Raw genomic sequence first — 21,068 nt, forward strand, 5'->3', positions numbered from 1 at the left:
GGCTTTCAAAGTACAACATGATAGTTTGTTTGCTCAATGGTACAAAAGCTGAAGGGTAAAAACAAAATGTGGGCAGAGACAAAGCTAGCTGATTCCAACTGATTTCTTAAGCTAAGCTGGCTGTTCTCATGTAGCTCTGAACGGCAGCTTATTGGTATTCTCTTAAAATATTTAACTTTATCTTTTTTGTTGGGAAGTCGAGTGTTTAATTCCCTGTCTCAAAATAATAATCAAATATTATTATTATTATCAAATCAATAATTCAAAGCCATTCCTGGTGGAAAATAAAAATACAAGACTAGCAACATATTAAAGTTTTTTTACCAGGACTAATATTTCCCCAAAGTTTGGGGTTAGCGCCTTCACTGTTTCCAGGCTTTACTATGCTAAGCTAAGCCATATCCAGCTATAGCTTTACAAAACAATGAACCAGTACTCTTTCATGGACTTCAATCAAGCTATTTTAATTGGAACAATATCTTAATGAGGTAGGTAGGAAAACTGAAAAGGGCTTCATGAACCAATTTAAAAATATTTCATACAGATTGAAAAATGTGCAAAATCTTGCATTTCTAAAACTGAAAAATAATCTTGAAGACTTGTGCTTAAAAATAATATTTAATGAAAAAACAATTTTACCATAACAAACCATCCTCACATACATACAGAGTAAGGGACTGAAAAACAAAACAGATCTTTAGTGTGGGGATTTAAACTAACTTTTTAAAATTGTAAAAATAAAATCAAAACATGGAAACTCAAAGTATTCATATAAAAAGTGGAACTAATACCAAACAAATAGTAACAACATTTACATCCAGTCCAGATGAGATACATTTTGAAACACAGCCCTTTAGTTCTTCAACAGAAGACGAAACAACACCCCTACAGTTCTTCTGGCCGGTATCTAGACACGTCTGGGAGCATCTCTGAGTGATTTTCTGGACGACCACAGTTATCCGTGCACACAAGGTCAAAGCGGTTGTGGCGAAAGTCGATGCCAAAAGTGCTGAGGAAGATGAGGAAGAACATGACGAGCGCCCACTGGCTCTGAGCTGCCTCCCCGTGGAGACGCTGAGAGATCAGGGAGAAATCTGCACGAGGTGGGTTAAGGGTGAGACATGACAAGTAAAGGACTACAAAACATTTCCCCTATCCTTCTTCCTGCACATTATCCTTTCTCCCCCTATCACATGTTCAAGCCCAGAACAGTTTGGGTAGATGGCTTTTCATCATGAGACTGGATTTCTGCCTCTTAAAAATACGTTTTTTCTTGCCATTGTAACTTTTGCTAAACATTTTTTTTTTGCTATGCATGATGGATTAACGCTGGGTCTTTGGAAAACAGCAATGAGTAAGGTCTTTTTCCTGCTTTTTGTAAAGTGTCTCGAGATAACACAAATAGAAATCGATAAATTGATAAAAACAAATCACTTTCTGCAGCGTCCAATAAGACACTTTGTCTGACACCTACCACGCAGCAGCCATTTCAGACATTCAAAATAACTAATATAGAAGAACGTCTTGTCGCTGATTATCTCAGTTGCTTTAAGAGGCATCACTATCTATTTAAGTTTGTTTCATGACCAGCGAAAAACTCCTCACAGAGGTTTTAAGTATATCAGTTATTTGCTTTACAACATCCTCCTTAGATCCGAGTTAAAGGATACACAGTATCATGCAGACTGTGATGATTCCAGACAACAGGAAACGCATGATTCCAGTCTTCCTCCCCTCGTTCTTTAAATCAACTCTCAGAGTGATGAAAGACTGAAGCCAGCAGAACAACGTTCCCAGGCCGAACGTCATGAAGGTGCCGAGGTTGTGGATAATCTCGTCTGTAAATATCTGGAACAAAAATAACATCAAGTCTCCTAATCAGTCTACAAACTGGCAGATCAATTCTAACAAACACGGTGTGTGTGTGTGTGTGTGTGTGTGTCAGTGTTTACCCTGAAGTTTCCCAGGAGTGTCATCCCAAAACAGCCAAAAGTAAAAGCCAGCAGAGTGACAACGTTCAGGTGTTTGTTTATTTTGTGTTTCAGTTGAAGGTATCTGAGGAAAGCAATAATGAACCCTGTGACATAGAAGAAAAACAAAAGGTTAGGTTCATTTAACGACTCGCATATGACACATTATCACTTTTTATTTTCCATTTAAAAGTGTTTGCACTAATGACATATTGTATTTAAAACTGTAATAACATGATGAACACTGGTGGATTTTTTTTTACCAAGAAACGCAGCCAAGTTCATGACCTCGCTGAAGATGCTGCTGGCTGGAGGAAAATTCCCCGCAATACTGAAAAAACAGGGAAGACATTTATGTTTCCTCTTCCACTCTGAAGATTATCATGAATCATAAATATGCATTTATTGTTTAAAGGAAATCATGAATACAAACCTAATGTAAGGAGGATACGATGATCCATTTCGCCTAAAAAAAACAAATAAAACATCTTAGCACCAAGAAATATTACCATGGTTCTTATCTTTATTTGTTTTTATCTAATGATTCTTACCTGTACTTTGTACCCAGAGGGACTATCTTCTCATCATAGACAGCCACAAAATATCTACAAAAACATCAAACACACAGACTTTACAGATGAGCTACAGATGAATAAATACACACAATTCATGTTTTTATTTCATGTTGGTTCAGGAGTGAGTGGAGGTTAACGTGTGAACTTACACCACCCACAGTCCAGCAGCAGTGAGACCTGAGTACACAGGAGGCAGCAGAGCCCAGGGACTGAACCCAAACATCTTATCTCACCTGAAACCACAGAAGAAGAAACGGTGCTAGTCTGTCTTGGAAACAATTTGTTTAATCGGCAAATTTTAATATTAGGGATGTGGTGTCAAATGAAGCAATATGACACGTGAGGGAGTGATTTACTGAGTGACAGAACCGATGAGATCCATGTGATAAAATGATCACAGAACAGCATCTGGACGAGTGCACCTAAAACAGTTTAACGACCAGCATTTACAAGTAAGCAGTCAAAAGAAACCGCAGATTATTCATGCGTGTATGTTTTAAATAATCATGCAGTGAATGGAGTGAGAGGGGGGGGGTCCCTCCAACACAGCCTCAGCCAGTCCCCTTGATACAGCTATACTGTAACCACACCTCCATTAGGCTACACAAATTACCCATTAAAAGCTTTACAATGAAAATGTCAAAGAATTTGAAGTCACTCCTTTAAAAGAACACAATCTTTTATTTTAATGATTTATTGAAAAGTATCAATGCTCGTAAACAGTGGTTCTCAACTGGACCCATCACCGACTGCTTTGATTAACCGTGTTTTCTTATATCGTTTTAGCCTGGACTACTTTCATTATTTCTCTGTGTTACATGTTTAACATTAGGAGGGCCTCTTGACAAGCCCCTCTGTGTTTCTTTGGCTTTCTCCTGCACATTTCTTTATTAAGTTATGTTTTGTTTTTACTTCCTAATCAATGTGCACTGCTTTTTATTCTTCTTTATTTTGGTCTTTTTTTCTCCTTATATGCAATAAAAATGAAATAATTGCAATCCAAATGTGTTATATTTTCAACCAATCAGATTTATTCACTGGAAAACTGTGTTTCTGTGCGCCCTCAGGCGGGTACAAAACATGATGCAGAACAAAGAAATGGAAGAAAACATATATGTTTAAAAAGAGCTTCATAGACTTTTTTTTTTTTTTTTTTCAGGCCACATATTCACGACCCACTGAAAATGGTTCCACGACCCACTTTTGGGTCCTGACCCTCTAGTTGAGAACCACTGCTCTCAAAAAAAAAAATTAAAAAAAAATCACATCTGTTTCATAAGACATGAATCAAAACAACATGTTGAAAGCAAGAAAAATGAACCCAACTTTCAGTGTTTGGATCTTCTCTTTGTTGCAGCCTAATCAAACCAGGTAGCACTAAGTTTGTTTTGTAGTAATAATGATAAAGATAATAACTACTTTAAATAAACAAAACTTTGTGTCACACCCTTAAAAACTAGTTATGTAACAGTGGAACATCTGGCTGAGGCGGGGTTACACATGAAAAGTCCCACTCTGAATCAGCACTCTTATAATAATATAACATAATACTTAATATAATATTACACATTTAGGCTTCACCTGTATCATACAGCAGATATTTAGTTGTATTTATTCAAATGCATCAAAATAAAAAAAAATCCAGGATGTAACAGAGGAAAACGGTGCAGCTTTTCTAAACGCAAACATCAAACACAGGAAGCAGGGAACTCTGACGTCCGTACCTGTCCCGTCTGTTGGAGTTCCTCAACGGTGCAGTCTGTTTTCGGTGTGAGTGCAAACTGTAAATACTGAACACACACTGCTCATCTACACACTGTGTCTATGTTTATTTTCGGTAGGCTGTGAAAGGCAAGTAAATGTCCAATGAACCATCCACACACCGCTTTAATGTACCGTCTGCGTCGTTGCTTCATGCAGCAGTGAGATTATAAAGATTTCCGCTTTGTGTGTCATTCCTTCAAAATAAAAGCATGGCATTTATTAAGTATTCACAGCCTTTACTTAATACTTTAAAAGTTCAAATACCACTGGTATCTATGCTAGTGATGTTAGTATTTAGAAAAAAAATACAGGACATGTAGCTTAACCACCTTTTAAGATAGATATGTTTATGTTTTTGCATCTTACTTTGTTTTGTCTGAAGCCTTTTAACAGAACTACATGGCTCAGGATAACAGTGGTGGTTCTGGCTTTTTGGGCTAATGGCTTGTTTAGCTTTAGACCTTTATGTGTTTCAAATACTTAAACTCATTTTTATCAAATATTTTGTGGTCTGTATGTTGAAGTCAAACTAAGCATCCTAGAATTTGAGTCTGTTGCTATGAAAAGCCTCGGGACACTTTGTCTGTCTCAAGTTCAAATCTTTATTTGCTTTATTGGCGTGAACAAATCAGTGGTTATTGCCAAAGCCGTGTACAGAGCAATGATTACAGTTACATTACATATACATATATCTCACTTTCTGCAAGTCAGACGCAGTTAGACGGCTGTTTAACGAGATGAGTCTGGTTCTGTTTAAAGGACGTTTTTCTCTGTTACATCCTTCCTCCCAATGGTGGATTAATGTTCTCTGTTAATAATATAATAAAGAGTATGCACTAATTCTGCTCTTTTTGTAAAGTGTATGTTATCATATCCTCATATTTGTGCTTACCTCTTGAATATTATAAATTTAAATTGTTTTTTTTTCATTAACAGTGTGACAGAAGTATTCTTATATAGAATACTTTTAAATGTGGATAGTTTTCCATAACAGGAACTAAAAGGAATCAACTGTAAACGACGGCAAATAACCCAAGGCCCCCAAAAACAGGTTTATCTGGCCTCAATAAATAATAAAGATGAGTCATGTTAAAGCAGCAGAAGCAGCAGTCTGAAACAGTCTATGATCAGTTTAGTGTGTCTGGTAAATTACGCAGAGGTCAAATTCTGCAAGAAATGGTTTATAAATGTATAGTTTGATCTACATTTTAAAAGAGGAAACACATGAGCATCTTACTTATAGTGAATCCTGTAAGATGTCTTTTAGTTTAGCTTTGAATATTTTAAACATCTGAGAAATCTTAACGGTCTGCTAGACTTTGTAATTTACAAAGGATCAACAATCTTGACCGACTGTGGCGGCTGTGGCTCAGTGGTAGTCAGACGTCTCTCAACCGGAAGGTCGGGGGGTTCGATCCATTAAATACATATAGAGGTAATATGAAACCCTTCACAGGCTACATTTCTAGTATGTCTTTTATTTATAAGTCCGAGTCTAGTTTTTAAAAACTGATCTTAGTTTTGTTGATGTGCCTGAATGGTATTTGTTGTTTTTTTGTGTGGTGTCTTGACTGTGATTGCAGTTGCTGCTGTGACGGTGTAATTTCCCTGCAAAGGATGAATAAAGAACCCATCGATCTATCCATCTTAATTTATAGAAAGAAAGGAAGAGAAATAATAAAAAACATGACATTGTAAATAAATACTATTTATTGAAAATATTGCATGTTGTCAATCTTAAAACAAAGACTTGTTTTCCTTTATTAACAACATAAAGTGTGGTTGACCACTCAGACTGCAGCCCTCATCGTAGTTGGAATGAAAATCAAGCAGGAGTCTCCTTCCAGTTTCCCTCTGAGGTGGGATTAATTAGCAGGTAATTACCTCCAATGCCATCAAAGAAGACTGTAGCGTTTGTTTGAGCATGCGTACTCTACAAATGTCCTAAAAGCAACAGCGTCTTTAAAAAAAGTCCACTCTGCTGAGCTGCATGGTTACACTGAAACATGTTAAAAAAAATGAAATAAAACATTAAACATCCTCCTCGTATGGGACTACAAATCCCACACGCGCTGACATTTAGCTTGGTCCAATGTGTAGTTTGCAGCGACAGCAGTGGTGAAAGTAAGCCGGAGAAATCAGACAGTAGTAGTTTAGAGTCAGAATGACGATGCAGTTTGACATTATGAGAAACTTTGAGAGAAAAAAAAATGACTCTAAATGAATCTAAAAATAATCATAAGAAAGAAGTCAGAAGTACCTCTTCCACTGCGTACCAAGAATCCAGAGGAAAGGAACATATTGAATCGGTTATTCGTTCTTTAACTGAATCTTTGTTCTGAGATTTTTAACTTATGTCAACAAACAATCTTAAGTTCTAAAAAACTAACTCGTTATTTCATTTGTTTTATTTTGTTCTGTTTAAGGAGTTCAATGTAGGTGCGTCTGTATTTTCAGTTTTTCATATTTAAACACAAACAAATGTAGAAATACAAACTTGTTGTATTGAGACGTTAAGTCTTTATTTTTAAGTACCAATTCAAAAAGTTATTTTTCTGTCTTTTATTAGACAGGACAGCCGAAGAGAGACAGGAAATGTTTGGAGGAGAAGAGAGGGGGACGACGTGCAGCAAAGGTGCCGAGGTCGCTGCGACGGGGACGATATCCTCTGCACATGTGACGCACGACAAAACCGCTAGGCTATCTGACGCCCCAGTTTCCATTTCATTTTTCAAAGAGACATTGGCTCATTATTTTGAAAATCCAACTCCCAATTCTGCTCATAACATGACATTAAATTACTGACTTATTATTCTGAAATATTTCTACATGATTTCATTATTTTGAAATTTGTGCTTTTAATTTGAAGATATTTCCTCGTTTAGATCAAAATACTAACTCATTGTTTTAAGACACTTGCACATTTTTTTTAAGACTCAAATTCCTATAATGAAATACTGAATTCATCTTTTCAAATTCTGTTTCTGTTTGAAGATACTTCCAGAAAGTTTCTCTTAAAAATGACTTTGATTGATCTGTTATGATTCACCATAAATGTGCTTTAAAAACGGGGTTTAATAAAAAAAGATCACATTTTGTATATTTAAAAATAATTAGGACATCAAAAGTCAATTCTACTTTAAATGATAATTAGAGGTTGTTCAAGTTTTCAGTCCAACTACTAAAAAAAAAAAAAAGGACGCCTTCCCATTCTACTCTGCAGCTCCATTTTAAGGTCCGTAGCAAAGTGCATGCAGGCGGTGACGCATTTACATGTAAACAGAAAGCATGATTTTATTCTCTCAAGAGAAAGTTCTTTGTATTTATAAAGGATGAAAAGGTAATGAAGCATCGTTGTAGTGCAACAGTACTGAACGATTATAAAGATGATAAGCGAGTATATTCGAGATGATTGTTAGTTTGCGTGATTTCACACTTTGGAGACAGAAAACATGCTGCTATTGATGCCGAATCCACTGAGGTGACCTCCATGATTTATTAAGTGGTGACGTTTAATATCATCGTCTAGATACAAGCTGACAGAAATGCCCCAGACCTCATTTTTAACTTTCCCTATCTTTGTTTCCATTCCTGATTAACACTGAACACTGCTCGGTAAATGAAGTTTCTACATGTTCATTTATAAAATGCCCTTTTGTCTGTGTGGCTTGCCTGTTTGGACTTTATGCTGCTTTATAATTTCATTAGATGCTCACTCATGAATCTGTTTGCCAACATGTTAAAATCACTTGTGTTATTAGCCTTAGCATTAGTATGAAGGTGGTAGTTGAATTAAACCGTCTGCAGCCCTTTAACCGTTTTCGGGCTCAGAATTTACTTTCACCACTGAGTGCCGCTGACAACATGGCTTTTGTTACGTCTGAAAACATGAATGGCACAAAGAGGAACCCTAAACAAGATTTCCACACTCGTCAGAATTCCTCCCGATCAAATCGAGTTCCCTGTGAAACGAGCTCGAGCTCGACCCCCGACCCCCGACCCCCGCCCCCCCCCCCCCCCCCGACCGGTCCAACAGGTCGAAGTCTCAGAGGAGTTTTTTTTTTTCAGACCCCGAGTTTGTTGGCTTGTGTCAGCACCACCTTGAGGACGGGCATGAACGCCGACGTCTCGCTGAAGTTGCTGCTGCTGACGATGTGCGTGTGGATGTTGAGGCCCTCGGTGTAGGATCGAGACTCGACGCTCCTGGCGATGTTGTGAAGTCCTCCTACGATGGCGGGAGAGAGCTGGAGAGAAGAAGAGCAGAAATCAGATCTTTGACGTCCTTCCTGAACTTTCTAAAAAAACGTTGTTATTAGTCAGGAAGAGGCAGATCCCTTATAAAGTGCTGAACTATGACAGAGCAGAATTTAATACATCGAGGTCCAAAGTGAATCCTTGAATAATAAAGTGCTTTGATATGAAACAGATGAAGCTGCAGAGAGTCATCTGAGGTTTCTCTTGCTGCTCCTTTTTACTTCCTAGCTAAACTGCACATGGTAAAGCTGCCTCCCTCTCTTTCTTCGACACGTTATATAAACATTTTTATTGCTGGATACTCACCGTCTGCTCTCGGAGTTTGTCATAGAGCGCTTCAAGCCGCTTGGTGGCGTCGTCGAGCTTCCTCTTAGTTTGCTGCGAGGAGACACAAAAGGAGCACAAAAAAACACTTTGAATGATTCACGTTGTTTGAAGAAGAGAGACGCTGGATTGTTTATCCCCTTCAGGCGGACTCACGGGATCTGTAGCTACAGCCAAGCACTTCTGAATGAGACCCTCGAACGTGGTCTTCAGGACCAGGTGCTCGTCGGGGATCGGCTTCTTCAGGATCTTCTCTGCGGGGATCGACTGCAGAGGCTAAAAGGGTTAAAGAGGAAGTGACGATTACCTTAAGAATGATCTCGTTAATTCATTAAAACAGAGCAGGCTTTTATTTTGAAATGTGAATGCAATGTTCTTCCAAACAAAGCACAACAAAGAATCTAATTTAAAAGGAAATCTGAACAAAAATGTAAACAATTCTCAAGTTGCATCGTCTATTTGAGGCACATAATGCACCCAGCTTTAACATTACTCACACCTACAGTATGTCATTAAGTGTCAGATTCTATAAGACGTTGTGTACCTGTATGAAATCTCCAGTCGGTGCTCCAGGTGCTCCCTCCATACTGGTCTTGGGCATGGCAGGGTTCATGGGTGGAGGTGAGAGCTGCTGCTGCTGCTGCTGCATGCCTGAGTAAGGGACCTGGGCACCCTGCTGCCCACCCTGTACCATGGCCTGAGGAGGGCCAGAGGGGACCGACTGGGCCTGAGGGTCCGCACCCAGAGGGGTCATGATAGGAGCAGTGATGGGGGCAGGAGGGCAGAAGTTCTGTGGTACCTGCTGAAATATGAGAAAAGGGGCTTTAATCCTCTTCTCGGTTTGCTTTGAAGGCATATAAAAGTCGAGACTGCCGATAATAGAAAAGGTCAAAATACAGAGGAGGGATAAGGGTGTAATTTCCTGCTGTAGTTTCTTCAGTGAATACAACTTTCTATCTTGTCCTTGGTTTTCATTTCTTGTAAATTTGTGACTGTAATTGCAGAGATTTTCACTTTATTTTTCACTTGTAAATGTATGACTGAATAGTATCAAGAAATATTTTTTTTAAATCTGCAAAATCTTCAAGTAATTCACCGCAAAAACCTTGGATTTCATGGAGGTGCTGTTAGCCTAGTGGTTATGTCACATGGTGCATGTACAGAGGCTGCAGTCCTCATCACAGCAGCCATAAGTTTGAATCCGACCGCGGCCCTTTGCTGCATGTCATCCCCCACTCTCTCTCCTCCCAACATTTCCTGCCTCACAGCTGTCCGATCTCATAAAGACCAAAATGTCTCCAAAAAATATCTTTAAAAAAAACAACAACCTTGTAACGCTCTCTGGTGATTAATTTCCATTGTTAAAGCCTTTTTGGCACACTGAAGTTGTACACTAATATTAAAAGTTTTCTTTCTTCATGGGGGGGGGGATTTACCTTCTTCTTTGATGCTCTGCTCAGAGCCGGGGGGTCGTTCCAGCCGTTCTGAGGTCCTAAAGAGAAAAACAAAATCTCCATCATCCACTCCAGCTCACAGTGTCGGGGTGCATTCAGTCCGTTTAAGGTTTAAAATCATGGGTGAGAAAATGATTCTACTAGTTAGCAAGCTTTGATCACAACTATATTAGATTGAGAGGCAAAGTTTGACATTAAGGGAGATTAATTTCCATCGCGATAATTGGCTGAGAGGACCGATACAACATCTGTGCTCTTAATATGAAGCTGCAACCGCTAGCTTTGTTTAGCATTCATTAAAACTGCAGGCAGGGGGATAAAAGCTGCTTATATACAACTTGTTTTATAACTCCAAACCAAAACTTGAAGGTAAATCAACACACAGGGATTTTATGTCGAACATTTGATCCTTCATTGTGGGAAAATATCTGGTATGTAATTAGAGAGTCATCAATGAACACAGGGTGAGGACATTCAGTGATCAGAGCCATGCAGACCTGTTCTCCGAGAGGCCGGGACCAGCTCGGGGTCGGGGTGTGTACCTGAGACTCCGCACGGTGGAGGAGGAGGCATGTACGACGCAGGAGATCCCGGCCCGCCATGCTGGAAAGACGCTCCGCACGATGCAGGAGCAGAATAGTAGGAGGAAGAAGAAGAGGAGGAGGATGCAGCAGCGTTTGGATAGAAAGGAGGATGTGAAGGAGGAGAGGAGGAGAGGCACTGGCTGCTGTAAGGTTGACCCGGATAGACCAGAGGAGCGGACTGAGAGGGGACGGGCTGTTGAGTGTACTGAGAGAGGAAGCCAGGAGGCTCTGCAGGAGGATGAGCGGCAGAGGAGGAGGAGGAGGAGGAGTACTGGAGAGGGTGATAGATAGGAGCCCCCCCAGTTCCAGGGGGGTACTGGCTGACCTGAGGGTAGCCTGGGGTTCACACAGGATACAAACAGACGCTGTTAGTGAAGAAATGACTGAACCATGCAGCAGATCAAACAAGCAAACATCAGAGTGGTTCAAGAACAGCGCATGCTAACGTGCTATACGTTTAGCATTTAGGTGATAAACAGGCAAAGAGAAATAAACATCATAAAGTTAATCATACAAGACGCTCTCAGTTCAGTTAATCCAACAGCAGAGAAGAGAGCAAACATTTCATGATCAAATGTTTGTCAGTGTTTGAAATAAAGGTTGTATAAAAAGATGGAGAACGTGACTGATCCTTAAAAGTGAAGCCAAAACCTTTAGAGCCCCCCCTACTGACTGACTGGCTTTGGGGCTTGACGTCAGAATTGCTGCTTCACCAGCCAATCTCTAAATGCACAGACTCTGGGTCCTAATGCACAATATGTCAGCAACCATGTCGAAAGGTGTTTGACTTCACTTCTGTACAACAGGAGGTGGTGTATACTCATCGTCCATCTTTATATACACTCAATGGTTTTAAAGAAGAAAGTGTTGTAGTTGTTTATGCAGCACGACATTCGAATACAAGTAGTAATATGAGTATGTGACAGACTTACGCTGATACTGATGGGAGAGCATGTATGCAGGAGCGGAGGAGGGTGGAGGCGCTGCAGCAGAGGCGGAGGGAGGCATCCCGTACGGGTTTGAAGGCTCCGCCTGCAGGAGGAAGAAAATGAAAATTGCAGATATGATATTCACATATAGTAGACACTTTCACCGTCTCAGAAGCAGCAGATATCTCCTTAAGGTATCTCTTCACAAAACTGAAAAAAAAATCTGCCTTCTCAGATTATTGAAGAAATATAAAAAGACAGAAAGAAGAGTGAAGGCTTAAAATGAGGAGCTTCTAAAAAGGACTTTTCTGCACACAGATCTTACAGTTGTGTGCTGTAAACGGAGGACTGTGTCTAATTTGCTCTTCTGTTGGGGAAAAAAAAAAAAAAGGGAATCATTTAGTGAATCGAGGAGAAGGAGCAGCATGCATGTCAGAGAAGTGCTGGAGTGTGTTTTGACCTTAGGCTGTAAATATAAACCGATGAAGCCTGAGTAACATCACCCATCTGTTACTGCAGGTGGCTTTGGAGTCCCACTGATCACACTAGCAAAGTTTTCCCGTACTTAAGAGTTTTTTCTGATGGTTGTTTTAATGTCTTAATTTTGCTTAAATGCCCTAAAAGTTCCTGACGTTCTGTTTTTAACTCTTTAAAGCGCTCTATGTATGACCGCTGCTTTGGAAATAAACTGGCCGTGTTCTCCGCTGCATCATGTAGTGGTTTGTTTTTAAGGCTAATCTTCCTGATGTGATAACATTTTCTTTTTGATGGTATAGACGAAGAAAACTCTGGTCCTCATTTTACTGCTGATGTCCTGAGTTTGTAGAATCACACAGTATTGGAAGTGGAAGACAAAGTGCGTTAATGATTGGCCTGTATATGGAAGAAGAACATTTCTGAATCTGCAGGATGGTGTATACATTGAAAGAGAAAGAGAACACAGTCAAGAACATCAACACAAAGTGGGGTAGCGATGGGTGAAGGAGGTGAGGAGTGTTACTGACGACAAACAGCAGCTGAGCATTCTTTGGGATTTCAGTTATTGATGTATTTGTAATCATTGAAGCAGTCTATGTAAACATCAGCAGAGGTGTGTGTAGAGGGAAGGGCAGGCAGGCAGGCGTGTGGGCGGGCGGTCGGTCAGTTTGTACCTTCTGCTCTGCTTGAAGAGGAGGAGGAGGGACATTGGGGAGGGCTGTGGGAGTTTGGTTACTCCACGAGGTGACAGTGGAGGCAGCCCTCACCTGAAGCACACAGAGACACACGGCACAGAGCAGCGATGGCCGCAGAATGAGGTGGGAGAAGGAAGAACCAAAAAAAAAAGACCCCAACAACCACACGGTACACAGGACCAGAGCCAGGGTTCAAATGACAGAAACACAAACCTCCAACAGTTCAGAGAATCTCAGCATAGTAAGCACATTTATCATTTAGATTTCAGAGAACATTTAAGAACCAGCACGTGATTTAAGCCCTGGCTAGAATGGAAACCAAATCAATGAAATGATTTAAACACATCAAACTGCAATGAAAAACTTCACCGGGAGCAGCGCTGCAGGGTGACAGGGGCGGCGTTTGTTTGTCCTGTAGATAATCTTCCGAGGTTTTTTTTTTGTTAACATTTGCAAGGAACAAAATGCTACAACTGAAAAATGGAGAATCCCCTTTTGTTTGCAAAGAAGAGTGAATGCAACAGATTTTAGATAGTAATAAGATGAGGTACATACCGGCTGGTAATACTGCTGCTGCTGCTGCTGCGGGGGGGCGGACGCTGCAGGTGTAGGTGCGGGTACTGGAGCTGCTGCAGAGGGCTGAGGCACCATGGGGGGCTGCACGGGGAAGCACGGGTGCTGAGGCAGGCCGCGTTGGACCTGAGTCATGGCAGGCCGCTGAGGCTGAACTCTCTGGGTCTGTGCCGGAGCCGCGGGTGCTGCCGTCTGTCCCAGAGCTCGACTGAGACGGTCACGGAGCTGCTGAACGGCGAGCTGGAAGGTCCAAATCAGAAAAGTCACATTCAGTCGGTCTCATTGGTTAGTTTACCAGCTCTCTTTGAGTTCAAAAATCTAGGGTTGGAAAAGTTCATTTGGGACCTTAACCGGATAAACTTAGTAAAATTAACCAATCAACGCAACTGTATAACTCCCACATTTTAGGTGGTAAAATTTCAGTTTTTGTGACTCGAGTCTGGTGGCTTTGAAAAGAGTTCAGGTTAAAAACGGATTCTCTCTGTAGAAGAATTTCAGTAATTCTGTCAGAGCAAATCAATCTGAGCCTGTCAGTGCCAAAATAGAAGATTTAAGTTAACAAGTGATCAACCTGAAAAGTTGCATCGCAGTCTGTTTTGAAGCTGCAGCCTTCAGCAATCTGTTTAAGCAATCCCAAAACCTTTAGTACCTCTTAGTCGTTTAGACCCCAAAATAAGTTTCATAGCTCTTTTAAAAGTACCAGAATAATAATTCCTTTTCATGTAAATAAAGGAAAGACAAACTCAGTAATGGATGGACAGCTGCTGTGTTACACACCTGGTTGGTGTTGTCAGGCAGGTAGGTGATGGCGGTGGACAGACTGCCCTGAGAGGCGAGCAGGCTGGCATAGTGGCTCATCTTCTCGGCCATCAGGATGCCGATAGCGGCGGCGCCGGATTGCTGCGTCAGCTCGACTGCACGCCGCAGCACCACCACCTTCTCCACCAGGGCCTGAGGGATAAAAACACACCACATCAGCATGACTAGAATAAAAAAGGACGAGCTGCGTTAAGCAAAAAAGAAAAAGCTGGAAAAAACAAAATCTTATGATTTAAATCATTTAAACGCAATACTGCTGTTTGTTTGGCAACAGCATGCAGAGAAAAGCAGCGAAAAGAGGAACAAAACAGAACTCAAATGTAGTGAATCTTGGACTTGTATATACTGGAAAGACTCTGATGCTGCCTCCATGTGTGCAAACAGAGCTGGAGTAACTTTTGAACAAACCTGCAGAGAGAGGGGACAGTGTCCATCCTGAGCTCTGGTCCAACAGGACACTAGTTTCTCCACGTTTCCAGCACAGATGAAACACAGACAGGCCTGGACTTGTAGGTGAATGTCCTGTGCTGCCTCCAGTCTGCCCCCCAGAAGGTCTAAAAAAAACAAACAAACAGAGAAGTTCAGTTTAAGTTAAGCAGGAATAGAGGGCAAAATTGAGTCTGTCACACAATACTTGTTACAACAGAGATGATCAGCCAGTGCATACATATATAGATATTTTAAAGTCACCAGTTATCCTAGCGAGCGAGCTTTGGACTGTGGGAGGAAGCCGGCGTACTCGGATAGAACCCAAGCATGCACGGGGAAAACAATCTTGTTTACACGGTTTCAAACTAACCGCAGAGGGACGAGAACTCCTCGGGCTTAGCGTAGGTCATGACAGCAGCCAGAGCCTCCTTCCAGTTGTGCAGGTCACACGTCTGCAGGATGTCGTGCCAGTCCTTCATCACCACCGCGCTGATCAGCTGGAGGACGACAAAGAGCGTTAAGTCATCCATTGGAATACTCTCAATCCAATTTCAAGACGAATCCTCCTGGCGGTTACCTTAGTGATCTTGCTGTGTGTGTTGGTAAAATATTTCTTCTGGGTTTTCTCCAGGAGCTCTGGCCCTCCGGCGATGGCCAGGATGATGCTGTCTGCCATGCGGTTGTCATGGAGACAGAGCTCCACAGCTCCCTCAAAGTCTCCGGTGAGCAAGGCCTGTGTGATCAGACCGTCCACATCTGAAAGGAAAACAAAAACATATTGGAAAATATTCCACGCTGGGGGGGAACGTTTGGTCAAATCTGCTGCTGGAAGTCGATGTCAGGAGCTTTTTTTTTTTTTACCTTGACTGATGCTGAGATTGACTCCTCCTTCGTGGGCTGGAGTAGGAGCAGGAGCTGGAGCGGGAACAGGAGACGGAGCTAAAACTGGAACTGGGATCTCAACGGGTTCCTCAATGAGAACTGGAGCTGGCGCTTGAGCAAGTTCCTCTAATGGAGCTGGAACCTCGGCGGGTTCCTCGACTGGAGCTGGAACCTCAACAGGTTCCTCGACTGGAGCTGAAACCTCGGCGGGTTCCTCGACTGGAGCTGAGGTGTCTGCAGGACTGGGCTCCTCCTCCACTGGAGCTTCCTCCTCCTGAAACATCAAAGAAAAACACCATCAAGTCTCTGGTTTGCTCTTCTCCTTTCCTGCAGGATATTTTAATTTTCTAATAGTTTGAAAATGTGTTTCTGCTGCAATTTGAATGATCTGACAGCAGAAACTGATGACAATATTTGCACTATTCCAAGTTTCCTGTTATTTGGCTAAGTGACAAAACTTCACTAAGAACCTGTAAATAAAGTGCTGCTAGAATACAAGTGTGTCCTTGGTTTCATATATTCAAATAAATAGTAGCTTAATCAGAGACAATGTGTTATACCCTATCCTATCAAGAGTTACCCTGTAATTACCCCAAGTGATGAAGAGATGTACTGTACCTCCTCTAGGGGGATATCTTCCTCCTCTGCTTCCCCCTCTGGAAGAACTTGGTCAACAATTTCTTCTGGTTCAATGATGGGAGCGTCCTCTGGAGCTGCTGCTGCTGCTGGCTCTTCAGGTTCTAAAACCTCTTCAGGTTCTGGGTCAGGAGTGGAGTGTAGTTCCAGTGCTGCTACAGGCTGGAGGTTCGCTGCTGCAGGCTGGAGGTTTGCAGCAGCGATCAAGTCAAACGCTGCTTCAGGATTGTCGACAAGAGGCACAAAGAGGTTTGGTAAAGGCTGCAGGTTTGCAGGAGCTGGGACCTCCACCTAAAGATGTAGAGAGTAGTCGGCTTTAAGATCAGTGACTTTAATCTAAATGTTAACTGCCAAGTAAAGAGGAAGTAAGAGACGGAAATGATCACTAAGATAAAACTTCATATCTGGAGAGAGAATATAGACCCTTTTCAACCAAAGGTCCTAAGAACTAAAAGGTTCAGGGATTTGTCTTCAAGGAACTAAATGGTTCCTGTGGGCCATTGGAGGAACTTTAAATGAAAAGTATTAAAAAGGATCTTTAGAAACAGGTGCTGGTTGCAAAACACTCATTATTTAATGAGTCAAATGATGGAAAAAGATTATTCTTACATTGGATGGGGGCGTTAAAAAACAATATTCACGTTTAAAAGAAGAATTTGCAAATGAATACTGGGATTAGACAGTGTAGCATTGAGCTGCATGAGGTCAGATCAGTATCCGTTTTTTGGTCCATTTTGAGATTTAGCTGAGCTCAGGCTGGAGGCCGTTTTGCAGAAATTCAAAATGGACAGGAAAAAGCTGTTTTTTTTCGGTACAAAGTTGGAATTTCACTGCAGAAATCGGCTTCACATTTGAGTTGAGCGGTGCTCTTCACACTTCACTCTCAGCCAGACAAAGAATTGTTAAGTAACTGCTCTGAACAAACGTACCTGTGGAGGATCAGCAGGTAACTCCTCGGGTGCTGCTAAAAGCTGTTGACAAAAAAAAAAAACCCAAAAAAACATTTCATTAAAAAATAAATGCGATCATTGCTACTCAACAAAACATTTATTACAGACAATATTCTCATTCTCTTTCACAGCTAGCCCGCCTCAGTACCCTATAAAATGATATATATATATTATAAGTCTCTAGCCTGCCTCGTTTCTCCCCATACCGGTGATGTTTATTTATTAACATGTTATAACTACTTTGTTTCTAATCTGCACAAACAGAAAATGTCAATGCAGCAAGAAAAAGACCTGGTCCTGGTATTATGACGTGTGCTGCTGCACTCTCGGCCTGGTCATTCTTTGTGCAAGAGAGCTTTGTCTCAATGAGTTAATTACCTCATAAAATAAAGGTAAATAAAAATAAAAGAACAGAACTTTGATGTTGTTAGTTTGACAGGAGCTTGTAGTCAGATGTTTTTACGTTCTAAAAGAGCCGAGCAAGCAGTTTCCTTCTGTTTTTATCTTTGTGCTCAGCTACTCTAACAGCTCCACGCACAAGTTCCTCTGAAGCTGCCTACATCAGAAAACTGAAATAAAATGATTATATGTTCACACTATTTTCAACTTCAACAGACTCGGATCTTTTCACAGGTTTCAGTCATGTTCACAAACTGTTCACTGGCTTTAAATGCCCCTTTTTGTACATGTGCATGCGACACATTTCAGGGACATTTCAATGACCTTAAAGGACGAAATAGGCCACATCGAAAACCAGATTTTTATGTATTTAAAATGACTTTCCACTTAAACTGAACCAAATCTATTTGACAGCTTCTGTTCTGTTCACAGATACCAAATATCAGCAAAAGACCAGAATGAGCATATTTCCTATATATCAACAATTTTTAATCATAACTGTAACTGCTCTAAACAAACGTACCTGTGAAGGCTCGGTGAATATTTCCTCTGCTATAAGCTGACAACAAAAACAAAGACACATTTATTATAAGACCTACTGACAGAGACAGAGTAATATTTTACAAACAGCCTGGATCTGCCTAAAGCATCGGAGCATCTGAGGTGTTTTGAAAGCAGAGGCTCAACCTTTAAGGTGTTAAATTTAAGGTAAAAAAGTGTATTTATCAACTCATTTAAGCCTTGACGTGGCTACTTCAGAAAACCACTGCTGCTGCACAAAAGATAGTTATGTTCTTTTTAAAGTGATCATCAAAACATGCTAACCAGCTAGCTGTTTGGCCCTGTTTCCAGTCTTCGTGCTAAGCTAACCGCATCCTGAGTGCAGGTTCATAGTCAACAGGCAGAATTATAATTATTAGTATGTAATGTTCCTTTAAAAAGAACAATAAGAGAAGGGGCTCTAAACAATCGTACCTGTGGCGGGTCGGCAGGCTTTTCTTCTAATGCTGCAGAAATCTGACGACAAAAAGACACAATTGTCACAAGACTGTGGATAAAAATATCAAAGCACTAACATCTGTCAATGATTTCATAGGAGGCGCCAAGAAGCCGAGAAAAAGCATCTTACCTTCGCAGCGAGCTCCTCCTTGTTATAGCCCAGAAGTTCCAGGTACTTGCTGCGGATATCGCTCTCAAAATTAACCTGAAAACACAACGCAGTAAACTTAAATAAACAAAGCTTTATTTATAAAGAAACATATATGTAGAGGTTTATTCAAAGCTTTCTAGTAAAAGACTCTTTCTGCATTATGTACCTTGAGGAATGACCAAACAGTCCTCTCAAACTCGTTCTCAGCCGCGTCGATCTTCCCCTGGCAGAAGTCCACGAAGCTGCCTGCACTCAGCGTGGCCTGCAGCTGATCGGAGCGCTTCAAGAAGTCGGTCTCTGTAACGACTTGGCTGACGTGTACGACCCGTGCGGTGGGCTGCTGAGGCTGCTGGGGGTTGGGCTTTGCGTTCTCCAAAGAAACCAGCTTCCCACCAAACTATGGAGAAGTGAAAAGACCGAGAATGTGAGTGTTACAGGCGTTAAAAAACAAGTAATTTCTCCCCTTAAGGTAATTAAAACTAAAGGAAAAAAAAAGGACTCACAGCAAACGAGGCTCCGACGGGTCTGCGGATCCACTTTGGGGGCTTCTTCAGGGGAGTGACTGTCGCTGGAGGGGCAGAAGTTTGGGGCAGCTGCAGCGGGGGCAGAGTCTGACCTGTCCCGAAAGGATCCATGTTCCCAAAGGAGGTACTAATCTGTAACAGACACACAGAGACACATTAGACTACAGACTGTATGAAACATGGACATAGGCTCAGACACACTGGTTTCTGAAGTGCAGTTTTTGAAGCCAAACGATGACAGTATGAGAAATGCTGTCTCGAACTAGCGTTTGGTCAGGTGGAGCGGAGACGGGCCTTAACCTTCCCGGCAAACAGCTACAATGCGTCCACCTGTTAGTCAGATCAGCCACGCCCCTAATTACGCAAATGTCTTCATAACTCTAAGGCTCTGTGTCCACCTAGGGGATTTTTCCAGGCACAAAAGCGCTGGCTGTGCGCTCAGGAAAAAGGGGCTAATGTCAGTGCAGAAATCTTCCTAAGCACATCGTCTCCGTCGTTCATCCGGCCAGTGAAATCCTACACATTCATTATTTATCACGAGTCGTCTGGATTGCCTGATATTAATCTGTTGACAGCAGAGGCATGTTTTTGTGTCAGGAGATCACATCTCACCTTGTCAGCGTCTCTCTGGCTCTGCGCCTGGTTGCTGCCGCCCATGATGGAGTAGATGTCGATGTGTCCGTCAAATCCAGCAGCCGACAGCACCGCCGGGTTCCGGGGACACCACTGGATGTCGAAGCACCACTGACTGCTGGTGGGCAGCTCGTACACGACCTGAAGACAGAAGCAGATCATGTTAAGACATAAAGAAAAGACTGTCCTGCCTCGTCTTTGGAAATGAAGACGTACCTCTCCTGTGTTTGGATTCCAGCAGAGGATCCTGCTGTCCTTCCCGCAGCTCAGGAGCAGCTCGGGATCAGCCAAGCTCCAGGCGATGGCAAGAACACCCCTGAACAAAAAGCACAGTTATGTGTTAAAAGCCACATCCAATTTTAAGGAACCCCAGCAGTCTTGTCAGTAGTTTTTTCCTTGCAAACAAATCCCTTAAAGAGAGTAAATCCAACAATATCTTTTTACATTTCTCGACTGTCAGCTCAAAGCGCTGTGGTTCCTACTGAAGATATAAATATGTAAAAACTGAATAATAGTATAGCACTTGGTATAATGGTATAATAGCAGTAAAGACAAGAAAATATAATTGTAGTGAGGCGAAATACCAAGCAGATGACGCTCGCTCCAAATGAGGGTGAACGATTAGCTTTTGCTTGCGTGCGGTAGCTTGCAGTGCAGGTACAAGCATTAAATGTTCACACTACGTACTGAAGTGAGTGTGAGGCCCAATGAGGCGCCCAGATTGAATGTTGTGTTTACAAGCTGCAACAAACATTTTGTACTGACTCTACCTTTAAAGGCTACCAAGGAGAGAAATTTGTAAGAGCTGTCTTTACCGTGTGTGGTTCTCTAAAATCTTGAGAGGAGAGGTAGCGAAACGTAAATCCCACATCTGGATGACCGGCATCCGATCGTCCTCTGAGGCCAACACCAGCTGAGTGGCGACTTCAGGGTTCCAGGCGAGTCCAGAGCAATGCATCTAAAAAAAGAAAAAAGACAAACACGTCCATCCATACAGATTTAGAAGAATAGAGGCGAGTAAACAGCTGCAGAGGAGCGTGAGAAAAA

General features: G+C 41.7%; 2 protein-coding genes across 5 annotated transcripts in view; both read right to left on the bottom strand.

Annotated features, from left to right (window-relative positions):
- Positions 1-599: 599 nt before the first annotated feature.
- On the bottom strand, positions 600-4,450 carry tmem150c (transmembrane protein 150C). Its single transcript, XM_020648693.3, has 8 exons — positions 4,270-4,450; positions 2,695-2,778; positions 2,522-2,575; positions 2,404-2,436; positions 2,234-2,301; positions 1,953-2,077; positions 1,671-1,848; positions 600-1,094 (listed from the first exon to the last, which is right to left on the bottom strand). The coding sequence occupies exons 2-8, from the start codon at positions 2,766-2,768 to the stop codon at positions 886-888; spliced, it is 741 nt and encodes a 246-aa protein (XP_020504349.2). The 5' UTR covers positions 2,769-2,778; positions 4,270-4,450; the 3' UTR covers positions 600-885.
- A 3,858-nt stretch (positions 4,451-8,308) lies between these two features.
- sec31a (SEC31 homolog A, COPII coat complex component) overlaps positions 8,309-21,068 on the bottom strand; it is an 18,697-nt gene continuing 5,937 nt past the window's right edge. The window contains exons 7-30 of one of the 4 annotated variants that reach the window (XM_020648678.3): positions 20,837-20,979; positions 20,238-20,337; positions 20,001-20,162; positions 19,368-19,520; positions 19,031-19,261; positions 18,844-18,918; positions 18,690-18,731; positions 18,238-18,273; positions 17,295-17,336; positions 16,348-16,656; positions 15,709-16,003; positions 15,425-15,603; positions 15,218-15,344; positions 14,827-14,972; positions 14,377-14,550; positions 13,582-13,839; positions 13,006-13,098; positions 11,858-11,957; positions 10,884-11,261; positions 10,324-10,379; positions 9,432-9,689; positions 9,044-9,163; positions 8,870-8,941; positions 8,309-8,553 (exon numbers count right to left, since the gene is read on the bottom strand). In XM_020648678.3, the coding sequence (XP_020504334.2) occupies positions 8,374-8,553; positions 8,870-8,941; positions 9,044-9,163; positions 9,432-9,689; positions 10,324-10,379; positions 10,884-11,261; positions 11,858-11,957; positions 13,006-13,098; positions 13,582-13,839; positions 14,377-14,550; positions 14,827-14,972; positions 15,218-15,344; positions 15,425-15,603; positions 15,709-16,003; positions 16,348-16,656; positions 17,295-17,336; positions 18,238-18,273; positions 18,690-18,731; positions 18,844-18,918; positions 19,031-19,261; positions 19,368-19,520; positions 20,001-20,162; positions 20,238-20,337; positions 20,837-20,979 (3,729 nt within the window). In that variant the 3' untranslated portion in view covers positions 8,309-8,373. The remainder of the gene's footprint in view (positions 8,554-8,869; positions 8,942-9,043; positions 9,164-9,431; positions 9,690-10,323; positions 10,380-10,883; positions 11,262-11,857; positions 11,958-13,005; positions 13,099-13,581; positions 13,840-14,376; positions 14,551-14,826; positions 14,973-15,217; positions 15,345-15,424; positions 15,604-15,708; positions 16,004-16,347; positions 16,657-17,294; positions 17,337-18,237; positions 18,274-18,689; positions 18,732-18,843; positions 18,919-19,030; positions 19,262-19,367; positions 19,521-20,000; positions 20,163-20,237; positions 20,338-20,836; positions 20,980-21,068) is intronic. The other 3 variants (XM_020648679.3, XM_020648680.3, XM_065965430.1) reach the window with 3 other exon arrangements.

The sequence above is a fragment of the Labrus bergylta genome, chromosome 17 (genome assembly GCF_963930695.1).
Source record: "Labrus bergylta chromosome 17, fLabBer1.1, whole genome shotgun sequence".
In the NCBI taxonomy this organism is placed as follows: Eukaryota; Metazoa; Chordata; class Actinopteri; order Labriformes; family Labridae; genus Labrus; species Labrus bergylta.

What these genes read in the sequence shown, in the direction of transcription:
- tmem150c (XM_020648693.3), bottom strand. Translation starts at nt 2,768, where the DNA reads ATGTTTGGGTTCAGTCCCTGGGCTCTGCTGCCTCCTGTGTACTCAGGT. An exon ending in TCGTATCCTCCTTACATTAG is followed by an intron (nt 2,302 to 2,403) that starts GTTTGTATTCAT and finishes CTGTTTTTTCAG; the next exon opens with TATTGCGGGGAATTTTCCTC. An exon ending in CACAGTCTGCATGATACTGT is followed by an intron (nt 1,095 to 1,670) that starts GTATCCTTTAAC and finishes CACCTCGTGCAG; the next exon opens with ATTTCTCCCTGATCTCTCAG.